We start from the raw sequence: 20,478 nt of genomic DNA, 5'->3' as shown, positions 1-20,478 counted from the left end.
ATGACCCCTTGTGATAGGCATTTCTGTCCTGGGAAAAATTCTCTGGCTATTCACTCTATCAATGTCTCTCATCACCTCTATCAAGTCACCTCTCATCCTTCTTCACTCCAATGAGAAAAGTGTAAGAAATAGGCAGGGTCTCCCTTGTCCTTGATTTCATCGAAATGAAGGTATCTCCCTACAATATACAGTTTCACATTTGGATGCTCTGCTAGAATAGGATTGTGGCATTTAATTCATGGAAAGCATTTTTATTCACAATATCTGTCTTTTAAGCAAGACAGCTATCAAATAGGACAAAGGCAGATAAATATTTTAGGAAAGAATCATTTGACCGTAATCTTTAACATATTCCTGCTTTGTGTAATCCCAGCATTGATGACCATGCTTTCAAGTATCTACCATGGGCCCTAAACTCTTGAATATCCTTCCTATTTCTAGCTCTCTCTTCACCCCACTCCTCTTGTAAGAAACTCCTGCCTCAGTTTGTCTGGTACTGAAATCGTCATCTGTACTTTTATTACTCTAGATGTGATTATCCTAGTACAGTACTGAGTAGCCTCATATCCTGAAGCCCCCCCAGTAAACTTCCAAAATTCCTGTATCTCAGTTCAAACCAACTCCTGACCAGGACCTTTGGGCACCACAGCCACTAATCTTTTACATGGCTTGGTGCACGTTGTATGTGATAACTGTTTCCTGTGGGGCTTTCTCTCTCTGAAATGAAGTCTTACAGTAAAGGGCACATAACTGGGGCAGCATGGTGGCTCAGCGGTTAGCCACTGCTGCCTCATAGCACCAGGGACCTGGGTTCGATTCCAGCCTCAGGTAACTGTCTGTGTGGATGCTGCACATTCTCCCTGTGTCTGTGTGGGTTTCCTCTGGGTGCTCCAGTTTCTTCTTCCAGTCCAAAGATGTGCATGTTAGGTTGATTGGCCATGCTAAATTGCCCCTAGTGTGCAGGCTAAGTGGGTTAGCCATGGGGAATACTGGGGTAGGGGTGGGTCTGGGTAGGATGCTCTTTGGAGGGTTGGTAAGGACTTGATGGGCCAAATGGCCTGATTCGACAAGGTAGGGATTCTTTGAAACTGTATCAAGCCGCAAATGCTCTTACAAATGCATCTCTACAAACAATAACACTCCTAGAAAGTGCCTTGGCATAGCTAATTATGCCCAAGGTATGACCTTGTTCCTGCAATCTTGAACTGGTCACTTTAACTCCACAAACCTCTTTATGTTTTAGACTGAAGCTGACAGCGACAGATAATTTGTAGTTGCCTGAGGATCCCACAGCTGCTGAAATGACTCTGGACTGTAGCTGGACATCTTCATATTTCTGGCTGGTTTCCTTGTTTTTGTAAGATGCTCCGCGAAGGATGGAACCCATGTTGTGATATACGATGAAAGCAACCGCAACAGAGCCTGGCATCAAAGGAGTCACATAGGTTAGCGACATTAAACCTACAAATGGAGTACAGGGATAGATGGGTACTATCCATGGCAGTAACTTGCCAAGGCTCCATAGTAGCACCTCCCAAAACCATGCCCTTCATTACCTTGAAGCTGAGGAATAGGAACACCACCTCAGATACATTCCCCTCCAAGCAGCATGCCATCCTGACTTGGACTTACATCACTATTGCTTAATTGACACTGGTTCAAAGTTCTGGATTTCCTAACCTAGCAACATTCTGAATGTACCTACACCCTCGGGACACCAGTGGTTCAAGAAGTAGATCTGCCATTGCCTTTCCAATGGCAACTAGACACAATTAATGGCAGCCTTGCCAGTGATACCCATAACTGGTGAATGTATAAAAACAATTGAGAGAGAGTAAGACAATGGGATTAGTTTCATATTGCTCTTGAAAAGTGTCAGCATAGTCACAATGGCACTCTTTTATGCTGTAACCTCCACATTTTACATTGATTGGGTTACATTTAGAAGTGGGTCAAGTCAGAATTATTCCCTGGAACGGGAGATCAAATAAAGGGCAAAAATCTAGCAGATAAAGTATAATATTGGAAATTATTAAGTTGGCTGGAAGAAAATAAATGGAGAATGACTGCAGAATCCTGATGTGTGGTGTATTAGTCCCAAATAAAATTAGCATGCAGTGATTAACAAGATTGTTGTTGTCATTCAGGATCCCAACATGAATGTGTCTGGGATAAGGAGGAGATAACCAAAAGGGCCATTCTTGACTTATCCAGTGACCCCCTGCTGTGGTAAAGGGGTGAAAACATGGTGACAGCGTGGTAAAGCCACCCCCAGTTGAATAGAACAGTGACATTAATGACTCAGGCTCACAAAGGCAAAGGGGCTACTTGTAACCTGGTCCGATGGTGACTGCTGGCCCCCATGCAGCCCAACCTGGAGCCCAGTGATAGGACAGAATACCAAGGTGTATAGCTGAGTGTACCGGTAATTTCGGAGCTGGTGGCTGGTTTCCAGGAAATGTCTATCGTATTGCCCTTGGCTTCCAGGCTCACTTTATCATCCATGCTGTTCATGTCAATAACTCGCAGCTGAAGGTCTGAAAGCAGAAGAGCACAAAATGGATGTGGATGAAATGATGGTCCTTTGGTTCTGCTGCTCCCACCTATAATGAGCATCAGCCTTTTCTACTTTCCTATGAGTCCACTGAGCTGCCTTCAAGGTTCACACTAACGCTGTACATACAGCTCTATGTTGTTGAGTCCTTGTGGATTCTGTCACCATGAGACCTCTGTTCTGGCTTGCACTGTAGCAGCTGCTCTCTGAGACAAAGACTGTCTCAACTGGATACAGAATATTTAAATATTTTGAAGGCAGAGGTACATTGATTATCGATGACAAAGGGAATGAAAGATTAATGGGGAGGATGTAGAGTCGAGGTTAAAAACAGATCAGCCATGATCTTATCGAATGGCAATGCAGAATTGAAGGACTAAATGCCTATTCTGCACCTAATTTGTGCACTCACATGTATGTCAATCAGAATATTCAGTTTGCCAATTCTACATCACATACAGTATAATGATCAGTTGAAGGAAGTGTCATTCAAAAAGATGAAGAGAATGGTATTTATCTGATTATCAAAGGAGAACAAAATGGAAGGACCGAGTGGCCTACTTCTTGTTTATATATTTGAACGTAATTCTGAGTCTGCTGCATCTTCACCTCTGCCTTATCTATGAGTGACTACTGTCGAGAGTGTGGTGTTGGAAAAGCACAGCTGGTCAGGCAGCATCCGAGAAGCAGGAGAATTGACGTTTCAGGCTAAAACCCTTCATCAGGAATGGATGGGCTTTAGCCTGAAACCTCAGTTCTCCTGGTTCTCAGATGCCGCCTTACCGGCTGTGTTTTTCCAGCACCACACTCTTGACTCTGATCTCCAGCATCTGCAGTCCTCACTTTCTCCTCACTACCATCTGATATCCAGGTGTTCCAATTCCCTTGTTTCAGTTATGTGTCAATGAACAGAGTACTGAGCTGTGTGTAGCTGCTCCCTTCTGGAACTCTTCCATTTCTCTCAGAATCATGATAACACATGATTACTGATGTCAGAGTTATATCATCTCATACATCAACATATCGCTAACATTTGCCTTCCCATTACAGTAAGAACAGTAAATATCAGTCATGTGCAACAGGTATCAGCCTATTTGCTCTGTGTTTGGTAGTTTCTCTCCTCTATGTGCTGTTGGATGTTGGGTACATTTACTGCATGTGCTAGTTATATCTTCATTCGAACAATTTGGAAAAAAAACTGTTGCACTAATCCCACACCCAAAGTTAGTACGGCCGATCAGAAAAATAAAGGATTTTGGAGCCAAAGATTGAGAGTCTCCTCTTAAGCAATATTAACTATTGTAGACTATCTAGCTACAAATCCAACTCACATATAAAAATTACCATGAGTTGGTTTCTGTTTTTCTTTCAGACAGTCTATTAATTTAACTTAATAAAACTGTAATGTCAATTAGGTAATAGAACCAGTGGTGACACAATGGGCTGAAAGGCCTCCTTTTGCATAATAACAATGCTCAGATTCTATGATTCAATTAGTTCTGTACCGTCTCCTATGCATTGTCAGGCTGCTGCATGTTTACCCATTGCCTTGTTGGTGACGTCTTTCAGTTCTTGACCCTTTGAGTTCAGGGCGAGCATGATAGCAGCTCTCTCCACGTCCTGCAGAACCTGAGATGCTGAGTTTAGCCGCTCCTCCTGTGCTTTAGCCTTCAATAGGGAATCCTCTGCAAACAGCAATGTTGTGAGAGAAGTGATATCCTGTGTGAGAAAAACTCACGTTACTATTTCAGGCAAAACAGTGAACCTTCAGCCTTTTCAGCTGGACGTTTAAGACTCGGTGACTTTAGATTAAAGAAGAGAAATGGTTCTCTCCTGTATTTCTTGGTGAGCATTTATTCCTTATCCCACTATCACTCAGATTATCTGGTCAGGACTGTGCGCAAATTGGATGCTGTGTTCCTGCATTGCAAAAAATGAATGTACTTCAAAAGTAATTCATTGACTGCAAAGACCCTGAGGATGGGAAAGTCGCTATAAAATTCAAGTAATTCTTGATGAAAACAAAATAAAGACATCCTTTAGATAATGGGATATAAATCAACTTCTGTGTGATTATGTTAATTTTGTGGCACCTTGTTACTGCACAGCTACAACTGGAAACAGTCAATCCTTTTTAGGCAATTATTCTAATATGGTCTTTTGTAATCCTGAAGGTCTCCAACCTACAATTAGTACATCTTCAACCTCAGAGTATGGGAAACATTGGCAAAACTGCGAGTTGTTGCCAATTCCTCCTTGCCCTGGAGAAGGTGAAGACAAAAGAGCAAATTACTGCAAATGCTGGAATCTGATCTGAAAACAAAAATGCTAGAGATTACAATGGGTCAGGCAGTGTCCCTGGAGAGAAAAGCAAATTAACATTTTGATTCTAGATGACCCTTCATCAGGTGTTGGCGAGCTGCCTTCTACAGAATTGCTACAGTCCACTTGGTATTGGGACACCCACAATGTTGTCAGGGAGGAAGTTCCAGGATTTTGACCTCGTGACAGTGAAGGAATGGTGATAATAGTTCCAAGTGAGGATGGTATGTAGCTCCAAGGGAAACTTGCAGATGGTAGGGCTCCCAGATCTACTCAGCTCGAGGATAGAAAGGGAGACCCATCTGCAGACACTGGAATCAGGTTTGACCATAGTCACCTAACCTTCTGGAATATTCTTTTGAACTTCGCTACCCTGGTTCAGACACATGTATTTTCCTATTGGGAAAGGAGCCAAAATACATTGAAGGCTGTAAACGATATCTCACCAAGAAAGGTTAGAGTATACCCAGGTAGCGGAAGATCAGAAGGACAAACTTGAGATAAGTTTCCTGAAACACTTTGGGAAAATCTCACGGCCTCAGTGATGAGAGGAAACTTATTAACGCAGTACTGGAAATGAGGAACATCGGTTATGTGTGGACAGACTGGATAGTGAGTCTTCCTTGAGCAGAGGAGAGATTTAACTGAGGCATCCAAAATCATGAAAGGTTTGACAGAAACATTAAGAAGGTACTGTCTCCATTGGCAGAACAGTTTGGTAACCAGAGGACACACATTGAAGGTGAGTGTTAAAAGAGGTGGCAATGAGGAGACCACTTTTCCACAAAATGAGCTGTGATCTGGAAAGCACTGCCTGAAAGGATGCCATCAGAAATCATGCAACACCAGGTTATAGTCCAACAGGTTTATTTGAAATCACAAGCTGTCAGAGCACTGCCCCTTCATCAGGTGAAGTCACCTAAAAGGATGTCAAGTGTAGGTTCAATCATAACTTTCAGCAGGACAAGTACATAAAGGAGAAAAACATTGTCCAGCAAAACATTGTCCAGCAAAAGAGAAAGGACACGGCAGAGGATGGAATGTCTAATTGGATAGCTCTGTCAAAGGGCCACCACAAGGACAATGGGCCAAATGGTCTCCTGTTGTATTGTCCTGTCAATTCATGATCACCAGCTTCTCAAGACGAGTCACAGGCACAAGCATGTTGTTCTGAATTCTACACACAGAGTTACAGAGCATTACGTTTCTCATCACCTCAATTAATGATCCATTGGCAGGGTTCTGGCACAGTTCACCAAACAACCTGCTGGTGTTAGTCATCCTAGAACAAAATAATTCCACAGGCGAGGCTGGCTATGGAAAGAGAAGAGAGAAAAGTCTTAGTTTAATCATGCCAAGCTTGAATTATTGCTTTGCACTATCCACTCTGTGGTCAGTCATCAGCTGTACATTGCAAAAGATGTTCAGTTACTCTGGTGTTCATCCTCTGTGCAGCTAATGTCAATCATTATTGCAAGAGCATTTCCTGCTCAGGTTAGCTAAGGATGTGATCTCTGAGATACTTGAAGCATTGGTGGATAAATAAGCAACACTTTCATAATCCCAGCAAATTCTGATTTGCAACTGGGCGAATAGAATTAAGTTAGTAACCAGTGAGGGGAGTGAATCGAAGAGAACTGATGGTCTTTGATCCCTGGTCCCACCCATGATGGTGACCAAAGACACCCCCATCCCACCCCAAGAAATGGGGTTAAAACAGTCAGTCCAAATTCCTGATCACTGACCATTGTCCCCAGCTGACAAACATTCTCATGCACTGATGAGGATAGGATGGTTCAATTACCCCGTATCTACATTGTCAGCTCTGGCCCTCATTGCCTAAGATCACGGTTGAGAATTAATCTCTTGGGTTTGGGAGGCTGCCCCAGAGTTTTTAGAAGGACACACCGTTCCTGAGATCCTGCAGTTAAATGATACCTCACCTGCTCTGATGCTGTTGACAAGCTGGGGTCAATTCCAGCGGCTCCAACAGCAGAGACATTGTTGCCATTAGGGTCAGTGGGAAGCTTAGGAGACACTACAGGAGCTGAAACAACAACATATTTGAAATACAGTTGAGTAACTTATCATAATCTTATGGTGCTGGCCTTTCTTGTAACTTGTATAAGTCAGTGGTATGTGAAAAGGTCTATCACCAGATACGCTTTCCCTGTTAGGATAGAAAGGACAGTTCTAGAGCTGTCCACTGAGTCCAAGTTGCAAGTGCTAGTCCCATGCACCTAAGCAGGAACGTGTACTGATTCTAAAGTCAAGCCTGATTTCTCACAAAAAACTCTCGAATAGTGAGTTTTGAGAAGATTTGTAGCTCAGGTTGAGGTTCTGGATATAAGTTTGCTCACTGAGCTGGAAAGTTCGTTATCAACTGTTTCATCAGCATACTAGGTAACATCACCAGTGAGCCTCCGGTGAAGCACTGGTGTCAGTGACCCGTTCACTATTTATGTGTTTACCAAGGAAACCTAAACACATAAATAGAAAGCGGATCACTAACACCAGTGCTTCACCGCAGGCTCATTGATGATGTTACTTAGCATGGTGATGAAACATCTGAAAACTAACCTTCCAACTCAGTGAGCAAACTTACATCCAGACTCTCAGATGTAGTGTAACTAGTTCTTAAGTTACTATCTAATAAATATAGTTGATCCAACAAGTTTGAGCCTCTCCTCTTCCAAAGACCTCATGTGGGCATCCTTCCCCACTTGGTATCAGCAATAGTGACTAGTGCCAGTAAGAAGAATTGGGAGCATGAATCTATCTAAACTCTCTCAGATGGTAACCGGCGCATTTGACCACAACATAAACCAGGAAGTGATTGAGGACCCTCATGACAAAGTGGTAGTGTTCTTGCTTCTGAGGCAAGAGGCCTGGGTTCAGATCCCACCTGTCCCCAAGTTGTGTCATAACATCTCAAAACAGTCAGAAGTTACATAACACGAGTTTAAAGTTCAACAGGTTAACTTACAATCACTCGCTTCCAGAGCACTGCCTCTTTGTCGGGTGAAGTGGACCGGGCCGCAAAGGCCCAGAATATGTAGGCGGAGAGACAATGGCAAGATCATTCCAGGTAATTAAGAATATCAACAGATAAGTACAAACAGTGTGAGTAGAGTGTTGACAGGCTGAATAACAAGGGGATCAGGAGTGTCAAATGGTGTGACTAAAGTGTCAATAGCTGAATAGCAAGTGAAGGGATGACTTATGATCTGATTAATTAAGGCAGTGAGATAATTACAAGTAATCAAAAGGAAGATGGTGCTAGAGACAAATCAAATGGCTAGAATTACATGAGTAGGGATCAAAGTAGACTACTTTGGTTACACCATCTCATGTGACTCTAGTGTCTCCTCATGTAATTCCAGCCATTTGGTTTATCTCTAGCACTATCTCACTTTTGAATATTTATAACTATCGCTCTGCCTTCATTAACCAGATCGTAAGTCATACCTTGACTTGTCATTCAGTTTTGACACTGTACTCACACCGTTTGACACTCTGATCCCCTGCAAAGACTTGTTATTCAGCCTGTTGATACTCTACTCACATTTTTATGCTTATCTGTTGACAGTCTTAATTACCTGGAATGATCTTGCCATTGTCTCTCCGCCGACATATTCTGTGCCTGTGCGCCCCTCTCCAATTCATCTGACAAAGGGGTAGTGCTCAGAAAGCTTGTGATTGTAAATAAACCTGTTGGACTATAATCTGGTGTCGTGTGACTATTGATATTGTCCACCTCAGTGCAACACCGGCACCTTCATATCATCTCAAAACAGGCTGATTTGGAAAGATCTCCACCAACAATTGGGAACTAAGTGGCTGTTAAAATGGGGGAGGTGTCTGTAAGAAATGGAATGATTTGTGTAAATTAGGAACGTTAGTTGGCCTCACGGTAGCGTAAAGGTAAACTGTCTTCATTCTGTGGGCAAAGTGCCTCAGCCACTCCCTTCCCTTGTGTGTCAGAAGCCTCTCGCTCCTGCTCAAGCACCTTCTTTTTCTCAGGATGCAGTTGTGAAGAGCAGAACTGCCTCTGGTTGTGCCCTCCCTCCCAAGTTCCACTTGACACACACCTTCTTGAATCATTAACAGTCTGTGTGGTGCCCCCATTATACTGTTCTGGTCAAGCTTCTGTAGCATAGGGAAGGAAAGAGCATTCTAACTCCAAGTCAGGATGGTGTGAGGCCTGGAGGGGTCACATGCCCTATGTGCCTGCTGGCCTTGTCCTTCAAGGCCATGGAGGTGATGGCAGTTGAAGGGCTGCTGAAAATGCTGTGGGATTCCTGAGGGAGGCAAACAGCCGAATACCTTCTGCAGACACCCTCACTGAGGGCCATGTTGCACTTCAAAGTTGACCTGTTAGGGTTAATTGAAAGAACATTTATATGTTTCCACCCACTGAGATATAAACGACGTTTAGAGTAATAGAATCCCTTTAGTGTGGAAACGGGCCATTCAGCCCAAAAAGGTCCACACTGACTCCCCAAATAGGATCTCACCTAGACCCAACTCCCTTCCTGTAAATCTTTCATTTCCCATGGCTAATGCACCTAACCTGCACATCCCTCAACACTATGGGCAACTTAGCATGGCCAATCCACATCCACATGGCTGCATATCTTTGAACTGTGAGATGAGATTAGAGAACCCAGAGGAAACCCACGCAAACAGGGGAGAATGTACCAACTCCACACAGACTGTCACCTGAGGCTGGAATTGAACCTAGGTCCCTAACCCTGTGAGGCAGCAGTGCAACACACTATACCACCATGGCAACCTTGCAAGAAGAGCTAGACAATGCATTTTCTGTTTGTCAGTGGTTGCTCTGTAGTTAGTCAGTAGTCAGTCTCCAGTCGTATGGTGTAGACCTAGTTACCAGTGGGCTCTTGAGGTACTTTTGGTAATGTCCCTACTGCTGAGCCAGGAGACCCATGTTCAAGTCCTATCTGCTCCAGAGATGTGTAATAATATTCCTGAACAGGTAGGTTAGAAAATGTCGAGACCTAGTTTCTATTTCTTAGGAGTTGCCAATTTTACCGACCAAGTATAATAGTTAACCAAATTATTACTAATTTGTGAAAAATCATTTTGTTACTTAAGTTTATGCCTTTTCTGCTGAAGCCTCACCAGTAGTTAATCTTTCACCACTTAACACAAGTAAGCCTCTTGGACAAGTATTACACAAAGGATAGGCATGGCCTCTTGTGGTGCAGTGGCAGTGTCCTGACCTCTGAGGGGTTCAAGTCCCAACTGCTCCAGATGTCCATCCTACCATGCCTGAACAGTTTGATTGAAAATATCTACAAGATGAAGAGATGACAGCACATCTACGCAAAGTGATCCTCTCGCCAACTGTAGGCATTTCTTAACCAACACAGAGGTTGGGGTGACAATTGGCCAAACTTAGATCAAAACATTAACTCTTAAAGCCATTAGCATGAACTTCCAAAACTCATCTGTTGGGCTTGAGGTCAATCTAAGGGCCTAGCAATGTAAAAGCCATTATCAAATTCCCCCACATTAAGTTAAACAGCGAAGATTATAACTGTTGTTTTAAAACCAAGTCGCTTTTGGAATACTGCATTCAATTCTGGTCTCCCTGCTATAGGAAAGATATTGTTAAACTTGAAAGGGTGCTGAAAATATTTACAAGGATGTTGCTGTGTTTGGAGGGCTTGAGCTATAGGGAGAAGCTGAATAGGCTGAGGCTATTTTCCCTGGAGGGTCAGAGCTGAGGGATGACCTTATAGAGGTTTATAAAATCTTGAGGGGCACAGATAGGGTGAATAGCCAAGATCTTTTTCTGAGGGTAGGGGAGTCCAAAACTAGAGGGCATAGGTTTACGATGAGAAGGGAAAGATTTAAATGGGACCCATGGGGCAACTATTTCACACAGAGGGTGATGCGTGTAAGGAATGAGCTGCTGGAGGAAGTGGTGGAGGCAGATACAATTATAACATTTAAAAGACATCTGGATGGTTATATGAATAGGAAGAATTTAGAGGGATATAACCCAAATTCTGGCAAATGGGACTGGATTAATTCAGGATATCTGGTCAGCATGGACGAGTTGGATTGAAGGGTCTGTTCCCATGCTGTACAACTCTTTGACTCTAAGTCATAGGTGACAGAATAGTACTTTGACCTTAAATTGAAAAGAATCATTTTTAGCAGTTGGAGTTTACCTCAATAATTAATAAATAAACAAAACCATTTCCAAGTAAAATCTAAAATCAAAAATCCTCCAGTTGCAAGGAAAGATGCAAACCACAAGCAGTGTCTAGTCGAGCTATGAGTCAAAGTTTAACTTATTACAGTGAGGCAGTCTTTCCCTGGGCCACAAGAGGGAGACTGACACAAGGGAGAAGAGGTAAAGGGAAATCAACCTGTGAATGCTCTAAATCTGAAATAGAAAACAGAGCACCAGACTTACATAGCAGATCCTTCAGGAACTAAACAGCCTGAGGACAATCTGAACTACATATTCCACACTCAACTGAGAACCTTAAACATTGGTACGTGGAGATCAGCTAATGTTCTTTTTAAATATGTATAAAGTACAGCGTAGAGATAGGCCAGTGCAGATTTTTGCTGATATCCAGAGACACACTGGTATAGAGTTATGTCACTGGATTAGTAACTCAAGAGGCCTGAACTAAGGTCTTGTTGGAATTTGTTGCTATGACTCCTGGTGAAATCTAAATTCAGCTAATGACTCTCACAAGTAAAATAAGGATCTGAGGGCTTCTGCGGTGTAGTGTTTGTGCCTCTACCTTGGGGCCAGGAAGTCTGGGTTCAAATCCCACCTACTCACGTGGTGTATCATAACATCTCTGTACAGGTTGATTACAAGGATCTAAAGCTAGCTGCACTGGTGGTGACTGTGCAGAGCCTCTTACCTCTGACAGAAGGTCTGTTTTTCTAAGGATTGGGCTATGAGAAGGGAGGGATGCTGGATTTTCCTCATCTAAGTCAATTCTGATTTTGGTATTATGCAAAGCTAAAGCCTCAGATCAGAAACAAAAGATAGTGCAATCTTCAGACTTAATGAGGGATTATATAAACAAAGATTTTCTATTTCTCCTTACTGTACATTAATTAAACCCCAGTTAAACTGAATAGATTGACTGTGGTAACTGATGTGGTAATGTCTAAACAGTTCAGTATGTTCCTATTACCATGGACAGGGGCAAGAGTGCCTCTAATGCCAGGATCAGCTTCGTCTCCATTAACAGAAAGCGATATATCACCACTAACAGGAGTAGACACAATTCCAAGAACAGGAGCAGACACAGGAGCGGGTGTGATTCCATGATCAGGAGCAGGCGCGATTCCATAATCAGGAGCGGGTGTGATTCCATGATCAGGAGCGGCTGTGATTCCATGAAGTGGAGCGGGTGTGATTCCATGATCAGGAGCGGGTGTGATTCCATGAACAGGAGCGGGTGTGATTCCATGTTCAGTAGCGGGTGTGATTCCATGATCAGGAGCGGCTGTGATTCCATGAAGTGGAGCGGGTGTGATTCCATGATCAGGAGTGGGTGTGATTCCATGAACAGGAGAGGGTGTGATTCCATGTTCAGTAGCGGGTGTGATTCCATGATCAGGAGCGGGTGTGATTCCATGAACAGGAGCGGGTGTGATTCCATGATCAGGAGCGGGTATGATTCCATGATCAGGAGCGGGTGTGATTCCATGACCAGGAGCAGGCGTGATCCCATGAACAGGAGCGGGTGTGATTCCATGATCCGGAGCGGGTGTGATTCCATGAACAGGAGCGGGTGTGATTCCATGAACAGGAGCAGGCGTGATTCCATGATCAGGAGCGGGTGTGATTCCATGAACAGGAGCGGGTGTGATCCCATGAACAGGAGCGGGTGTGATTCCATGAACAGGAGCGGGTGTGATCCCATGATCAGGAGCGGGTGTGATTCCATGATCAGGAGCGGGTATGATTCCGTTATCAGAGGCAGGCATGTCTCCATCAACAGGAGTCGACGTCATTCCATTAACAGAAGCAGGAGTGATTCTATTAACAGGAGTAGCTGTGATTCCATTAACAGGAACAAATGTCATTTTATTACCAGAGCTGGGTGTGTCTCCATGAACAGGAGCAGGTGTGATCCCATTAACAGGAGCAGGCATCATTCCATTAACAGGAGTAGGCATTCTTCTATTACCAGAGGCAGGTGTGATTCCATTAACAGAAGCAGGTATCCTTCTATGAACAGGTTTAGGAGTGTCTCTATTAACAAGAAGAGATATCATTCCTTGAACAGATGCGGATCTATTTCCATTATCAGGCATTGGTATGATGCCACTATGACGTACCTCCCGCTGTCTGAGACTTGAATGTTCACCAAGTGAGAGTTCTGTGGAATTTGAAAATGAAAAAGCGAAATCCAAGTTCAGGATTTACACACCCAGTTTTATCATCATGGTTAATTCAGTCTTATTGGAAAGTGTGATGCTTTAAATAAGGTTACGTCCTTGAGACCAGTTAAAAGGTTATAAATAGATGAAGCATCCAATTTGACATTTACATGAAGTATTGGTCAAAATTGATCCAAAGTCTGCCAAATACAGTAATACAATTTACATAGAACATCCGAGACAGGGGCATAAAGTCGAAGAGTATGGAAATAATACTAAACTTGTATGAAGAACTCTGTTGCTTTCTGAACTGTTATATTGCATCCAGTTGTGGGACCACACTGTTAGCAAACATCTGAAGTTTTTGCAGTGAGTGCAGAAAATGGTCATTAGAATGGCTTCAGAAATAAGGAACTTCATGCAAGGTTTGTGAAGGTTTGTAGCTCAGGTTGAGGTTTAGGGTGTAGGTTTGCTCGCTGAGCTGTAGGTTTGATATCCAGACGTTTCATTATCTGGCTAGGTAACATCACCAGTGGCGACCTCCAAGTAAAGTGAAGCTGTTGTCTCCTGCTTTCTATTTATATGTTTGTCCTGGATGGGGTTCCTGGGGTTTGTGGTTTGAACAGGAAATGACACCACTACAAATCCCAGGAACCCCATTCAGGACAAACATATAAATAGAAAGCAGGAGACAACAGCTTCACTTCACTTGGAGGTCACCACTGATGATGTTACCTCGCCAGGTAAAGAAACATCTGGATATCAAACCTACAGCTCAGCGAGCAAACCTACACCCTAAACCATAAAGAACTTAGCTACATTGGTAGATTAGATTCCCTGCCATGTGGAAACAGGCCATTAGGCCCAACAAGTCAACACTGACCGTCTGAAGAGTAACTCACTCAGACCCATTCCCCCACCCTATATTTACTCTTGACTAATGCACCTAACACTATGGGCAATTTGGCATGGCCAAATCACCTAACCTGCACATCTTTGAACTGTGGAGGAAACCAGCGCAACAGGAGGAAACCCACACAGACACGGAGAATGTGCAAACTCCACACAGGCAGTTGCCTGAGGCTGGAATTGAACCTGAATCCCTGGTGCTGTGAGGCAACAGTGCTAACCACTAAGCCACCATGTCACCCCACAATGAAGTTTGGACTGTTCTTGAAGAAGCTAAGGTTGAGAGGAAATTGATTGAGGGTTTTCCAATTCATGAGAGGCCTAGACAGAGAAAATGGGTAGAAACTGTACTGACTGGTTGAGAGATCAGAAACCAGAGGGCAACACATTAAAGGTAATTGGGAAAAGAAGCCATTGTGACATGAATGTTCTCATCCAGCAAGTGGTTGGGATCTGGAATTCATGACCTGAGAGTGTGGTGGAGGCATTTAAGAGGGAATTAACTTCTTATGTGAAAACGGTAGAACATGGAGAGTAAGGGAAGAATGCACAAGCTAATTCGTTCTTCTGCAGTGTCAGCAGATATGATCGACCGAAAGGCTTTCCTTTGTGCTGTAAACATTCTGTAAATAATAATCATTGGAGCAGTAGAAAAATTTAGCTGAAGACCTAAAGGTACAATTTCTTTTTCAAATACTTATCCAGTGCTCTTTTTATTCATTCAAGCTCAGCATGAAGGCTTCGCTGACTAGGTCATTTATTACCCATCACTAATTGCCCAGAGGACAGTTAAGAGTCAATCACATTGCTGTGGATCTGGAGTCACAAACCAGATCAGGTAAGGATAGAAGTTTCCCTCCCTAAAGGACATTAGTGAACCAGATGCATGTTTCCAATAATCAACAATGGATTCATGGTCATCATTAGATTCTTAATTCCATTTTTTTGGAAGTTCTTATTGGATGTGCTTTTTCATTCTCTTAAACCTTCCAGGTATAATATCTCACAATGTTAAAATGTTGCTCCTCTTCTTTGGTTCAGTCATCAATGATCTCTGACCTTGTACCCTCCTGCCACTTGGAACAGTTGTCTCTAACCACGCCATCAAAACCCTTCAGTATTTCGAGTACCACTATTAAATCTCCCTCAATCCGACCAACCTGATTCCTGCTCAAAATGGAATAATGTAGCTCCTCCATGAAGAGAAAAACAGTTAATGTTACTCATCTGGTATGACTCCCCTTCTGAATTAAGAAAGGGTTAGGGTCAGCATTTATGCTGAAAAAGAGTCGTATTGGGCCCAAAATGTTAACTCTGTTTCTCTCCCTATAGATGCTGCCAGACCTGCTGAGTTTCTCCAGCATTTACTGTTTATATTTCCAATTTTATTTCAGATTTCCAGCATCTGCAGTATTTTATTTTTAAGCATCAGTTTCCCTTGTGTCTCTCTCTCTCTAATTGAAGTCTCTCACCCCCCCGTAAGATTGAGATGATTGAAGGGTTCCATGATGTAGGAGATCCTGAGGCAAGAAAGTTAGTGTGAGACAATTCAGTGAGCTCAAGGGGATGCGATGAGCAAGAAAAATGTGTAGAATCGCGAGTCTCACCTTGATGCTGATCTTTAGTTAAATTAAAGGAATCAGTCACTCCTGCAGTTTCGAATGTTTGGTTCCTGGAGCAGTTGTAACTTCCTACTGTGTTAAGACAAGTTCCATTCGGTCCACATAATTCATCACTATTCTTGTCAACACAGTCATCAATGTCTGAAATAAATGACAAATTAAGATGGAATTTTGCTGTTACAAAATACAAAATACTTACAGTGCAGAAACAGGTGATTTGGCCCAACACCTAGTTTAGTCGAACCCAATGAAATTTTAACCACACAAACATCTCTTTCTCCTTCATATACCCATCTAGCTTCCCTGTAAGTGTTTCTACATTCGTTGCTTTACCTATGGGAGTGCGTTCCACATTCTGGCCACTATCTGGATGGCCTCCTGAATTGCCAATTGGGTTTATTGGGGCTGATACATCCAAACAGATCATTTAATGAGCCTGCCACGTCTGGAGAAAGGAATTGCATATTTATATTATTTATCACATGCTTATGCTTCTTAGTGTGGTCTCTCCCACAAAGAGAAGCATCCCCTCTATATCTATTTTTATTCCTGATGAAGGGCTTTTGCCCGAAACGTCGATTTCGAAGCTCCTTGGATGCTGCCTGAACTGCTGTGCTCTTCCAGCACCACTAATCCAGAATCTGGTTTCCAGCATCTGCAGTCATTGTTTTTACCTCCCCTCTATATCTACCCTATCCAACCCTTTCATAATCTTAAAACCTTCTGTCAGGTTACAGTCTTCATTTTTCCAGTGAAAAAGAACCCAAGTCTGTTCCATCTGTCTTGATGGGTCCAACCTCTCAGTTTTGCTTTAAGAATACTAAGATTTCTTTGCTCATTTTTCAATGTTGATATCCACTTTTTATAATATGGATGATATTTTCACAAGCTCTTTTACAATATCAATCCACCCATTGCCCACCCTCGCTACCTTGACACCCCATTTCATGGGATCATAGAATCCCTACAATGCGGAAACAGGCCATTTGGCCCAACAAGTCCACACCAAACCTCTGAAGAGTAACCCATCCAGACCTATTCGCCTACTCTATTACTCTACCTTTCCCCTGACGAATGCATCTAACTTACACATCCCTGAACATTATGGGACAATTTGGCATGGCCAATCCACCTAACCTGCACATCTTTGGATTGTAGGAGGGAACTGGAGCATTGGAGGAAACCCACACAGACCCAGGGAGAATGTGCAAATTGCACATAGACAGTTGCCCGAGGCTGAATTTGAACCCAGGTCCCTTGTGCTGTGAGGCAGTGCTAACCACTGAGTCACTGTGTCACCCACCGTGGAGCCACCTTTCTGAGCAAGATTCTTGGGATTAAGGACTTGGGAATACTTTAAGTCAGCAGCAAGTGCCTTGTGATATGCACCCTCTACCACTACCAGTTGAACAACAGGCATCAAGCATACTGAAAGAGCTTGCTAAACAAGTTCAGGCCAAATCCACTGCCAACAGAGCTTGGTGGTAGTACCAACCCCTTATGCACTTGTAGAGAGACAGCAACAACATTATTTATTACCAAGGTGTACCCCTCTCCAGGCAAAATAGTGGTGCCTCACCTTAAAGTCAGAAAATGAAGATTAAATTGAAATAAATAATTCATTCTCAGAATGTGAGTGCCCTGGGATTGTTGAGACAATTGTCCGCCTCTTGAGAAGGTGGTAGTGACCATTTTCTTAAACCACTGCAGTTCATGCTGCAATATTCACGAGGCACTTAGCAAGTGAATAGAATATCACAGAATTGTTCTTGAATGAGCCTGATGAATTAATAGAATTCTTCTGTCTTTTCCCTGTACCTCCGTTCATTGTGTCTATCCAAACAATCACCATGCTTTCTTGAATGCCTCAAATGAACCGCCTCCACCACATTTCCAGGCAGTGTGTTCCAGACCCTAACTACTTGCTGGGTGAGAAAGATTCTTTTTCTTCTCACACCATATTTGTTATGTTTGCAAATCACTTTAGATCTGTGCCATTTCATTCTTCATCCTTTTATGCCTTTTCCCCTGTCTATTCCAAACGGACCTCCCATGATTTTGAAAACTACCATCAGATATTCCCTGACCCTTCTACTGTCCAAGGAGAACAGTCTCAATCCCTCATAATGAAATTTCTTATCTCTGGAATCACTTCTGTAAACCTCCCGTGCTCTTTCTCCAACGTGTTCTCAACCTTCCTGTAATGTTTATGCCACAATACTGAATTGTGTCACAATACTGAAACCGAGGTCTAACAAGTGTCTTGTATAAGTTCAACATAACCTCCTTGCTCTTTATGACCCCACTAATAAAGCTCAGGATTAAGTATGCTTCACTGACTGCTCTCTCCACTGTTCTGCAACCTTCAAACATCTGTGGACACAGACAGCTAGGTCCCTTTGCTCTGCACTTCATTAATGTATTGCACGCCCTGCTTTCTATTGTCTATCCTCATCTTTCCTACCAAAATGTGTCACCATTCATCTTCATCTCCCACCTATCTGCTCACTCCACCAACTTTTGGAGTTTTACACTCTCCTTTTCAGTTTAAAATTCATTTAAGTTTCTTCTAAGTTGAAATTGCCCTCTGCACACCACCTGAAATTTAATCTAAATCAGGAAAAACAAGAGTCCCTTTACTGGGCCCTGGGGAAACTTCATGACAGGTGTTCCTGCAACTTGAAATATATTGATTGACCACTACTGTCTACCTATAGAGTCATATAGCACAGAAACAGACCCTTCAGCACAACTTGTCCATGTCAACCCGGTTTCCCTAACTGACCTAGTTCCACTTGCCTGCACTTGGCCATATCCCACTAAACCTTTCCAATCATGGAAACTGTCCAAATGTCTTTCAAATGTTGTAATTGTATTCACCTATACCTTTTTTTTAGCAGCTTGTTCCATACACACAGCACTCTCTGTGTGATGAAGTTATCTGTCTGGACCCTTTTAAAACTTTCCCCTCTCACCTTAAACCTATACCCTCTAGTTTTGGACTTCTCTACCCTGGGGAAAAGACCTTGAGTATTTACCTTATTTATGCCCCTCATGATTTTATAAACTTCCGTACGGTCGCCCCACAGTCTCCTATGCTCCAGGGAAAAAAATCCCAGCTTATCCAGCCTGTCTTTATAACTCAAACCCTCCAATCTTGGTGACATCCTTATAAATCTCTTTTGCACCCCTTCCAGTTTAGTAACATCTTTCCGATAGCAGGGCAACCAAAAGTGTACACACTACTCCAAATGTGGCCTCATTAATGTCTTGTACAGCCTGACTCCTGTACTCAATGCTCTGATGAATGAAGACAAGCATGCCAAATGCCTTCTTCACTATCCTTCACTACGAACTATGCACCTGCACCCATGGGTCAGTTAATTTTGTCTCCACATTGTTATTGTTCCTTTATTCCAGGACCTAAAGCTTAGCTGTTTGTTGTGTGGTACTGTAATGAGTGCCTTTTGAAAGCCATTGTACAGAGCATCAGCAGCATTAACCTCACCAAAACTTTTATTACCTCTTTGAGAGTTTGTGAAACATGATTTCCCCTTTAGAAATCCATGCTGACTCTTCCTAAACAACCCACCTGTTTCCAAGTGACTAACAATTCTATTAGGAATAATTGTTTCTAGAAGTTTCATAGCTTCTGAAATTAAACCAACCAGTTTAGGCTTATTCTGCAGTCCTTTAGAGTAAAGGTGCAATGTCTCCAAGTCTCTGGTGCTCTGGTACCTGAACCTCTGGTACTGAAAAGTATGGCCAGTACAACCTGCAATTTCTAATCTCGCTTCCTTCATTATCCTTAGATGCCTCTCATCTAGTCTTGGTACCTTGTCAACTTTAAGTATCGATAGTCTGTCCAACTCTTCCTCCTCATCAAACTTGGATCCTCCTAGTGATGAAACCTCCTCCGGTATCACTATGGCTTGGGTAACATTTGTCTTCTTGGTGAAGACAACTGTGGAGTATTAATTTAATACTTCAGACATTCCTCTTGTCTTTAAGCATAAATCACTCCTATGATCCCTAATTAGTGCTACTCCTCCTTTCACCACCTTTTCACTGAAGATGTTCCTGCAGCAGACTTTGGAATGCTCCTTTAAGTTGATTACTAATCTTTTTTCATGATTCCTCTTTGCCCATCTAATATATGCTTTCACTTCCCCTCTGAATCCTTTACACTCCTCTTGGTTCTTAATTGTATTTTCTACTTGACTCCTGTCTTCTGCCTATATGTGCCTTTTGGGATTTTCCCTAATTTGGCAGTAACCTGGTCATCTCACTCCCAAATATGGCAGGATGTATTGGTGAGTGAAATGCAAGTGTGAATATTAGAAGCTACCTTAATGGGTTGGAGCACTAATGCAGGTATTGATGGGACTGTACTTTACTTCTGACAGTGTCACATCAGAATTGGGACATGAAAATTTCCAGCTCTAGAACACTTTATCAATCTGGTGAGTTTACACGTGAGATAAATCATTCAAATTAAGTGATTCTTACTGAAACAGTCTGTCTTCTGATCAGAGGTTGTTTCATCGGCAGTGGACATAAATCCTGTTTTACACACACAGTGATTTCTGGAAAATAGCTTGAACTGTGCAATGTAACACTGTACGTCCTCACCACAATCTCCATAAAAGGACGGCTCATCCATATGGCAATCACCATCTG

At 42.7% G+C, this 20,478-nt stretch overlaps 1 protein-coding gene across 3 annotated transcripts in view; it reads right to left on the bottom strand.

Annotated features, from left to right (window-relative positions):
- LOC122552181 (adhesion G protein-coupled receptor E3-like) overlaps positions 1-20,478 on the bottom strand; it is a 77,943-nt gene that overhangs the window by 40,111 nt on the left and 17,354 nt on the right. Inside the window, exons 4-11 of one of the 3 annotated variants that reach the window (XM_043694756.1) lie at positions 20,308-20,475; positions 15,784-15,939; positions 12,073-13,266; positions 6,820-6,923; positions 6,092-6,190; positions 4,096-4,273; positions 2,424-2,537; positions 1,229-1,422 (exon numbers count right to left, since the gene is read on the bottom strand). In XM_043694756.1, coding sequence (XP_043550691.1) covers positions 1,229-1,422; positions 2,424-2,537; positions 4,096-4,273; positions 6,092-6,190; positions 6,820-6,923; positions 12,073-13,266; positions 15,784-15,939; positions 20,308-20,475 — 2,207 coding nt within the window. The remainder of the gene's footprint in view (positions 1-1,228; positions 1,423-2,423; positions 2,538-4,095; positions 4,274-6,091; positions 6,191-6,819; positions 6,924-12,072; positions 13,267-15,783; positions 15,940-20,307; positions 20,476-20,478) is intronic. The other 2 variants (XM_043694759.1, XM_043694758.1) reach the window with 2 other exon arrangements.

This window comes from Chiloscyllium plagiosum, chromosome 8, assembly GCF_004010195.1.
Source record: "Chiloscyllium plagiosum isolate BGI_BamShark_2017 chromosome 8, ASM401019v2, whole genome shotgun sequence".
Taxonomy (NCBI): Eukaryota; Metazoa; Chordata; class Chondrichthyes; order Orectolobiformes; family Hemiscylliidae; genus Chiloscyllium; species Chiloscyllium plagiosum.
This window is presented reverse-complemented; position numbering and strand designations above follow the sequence as displayed.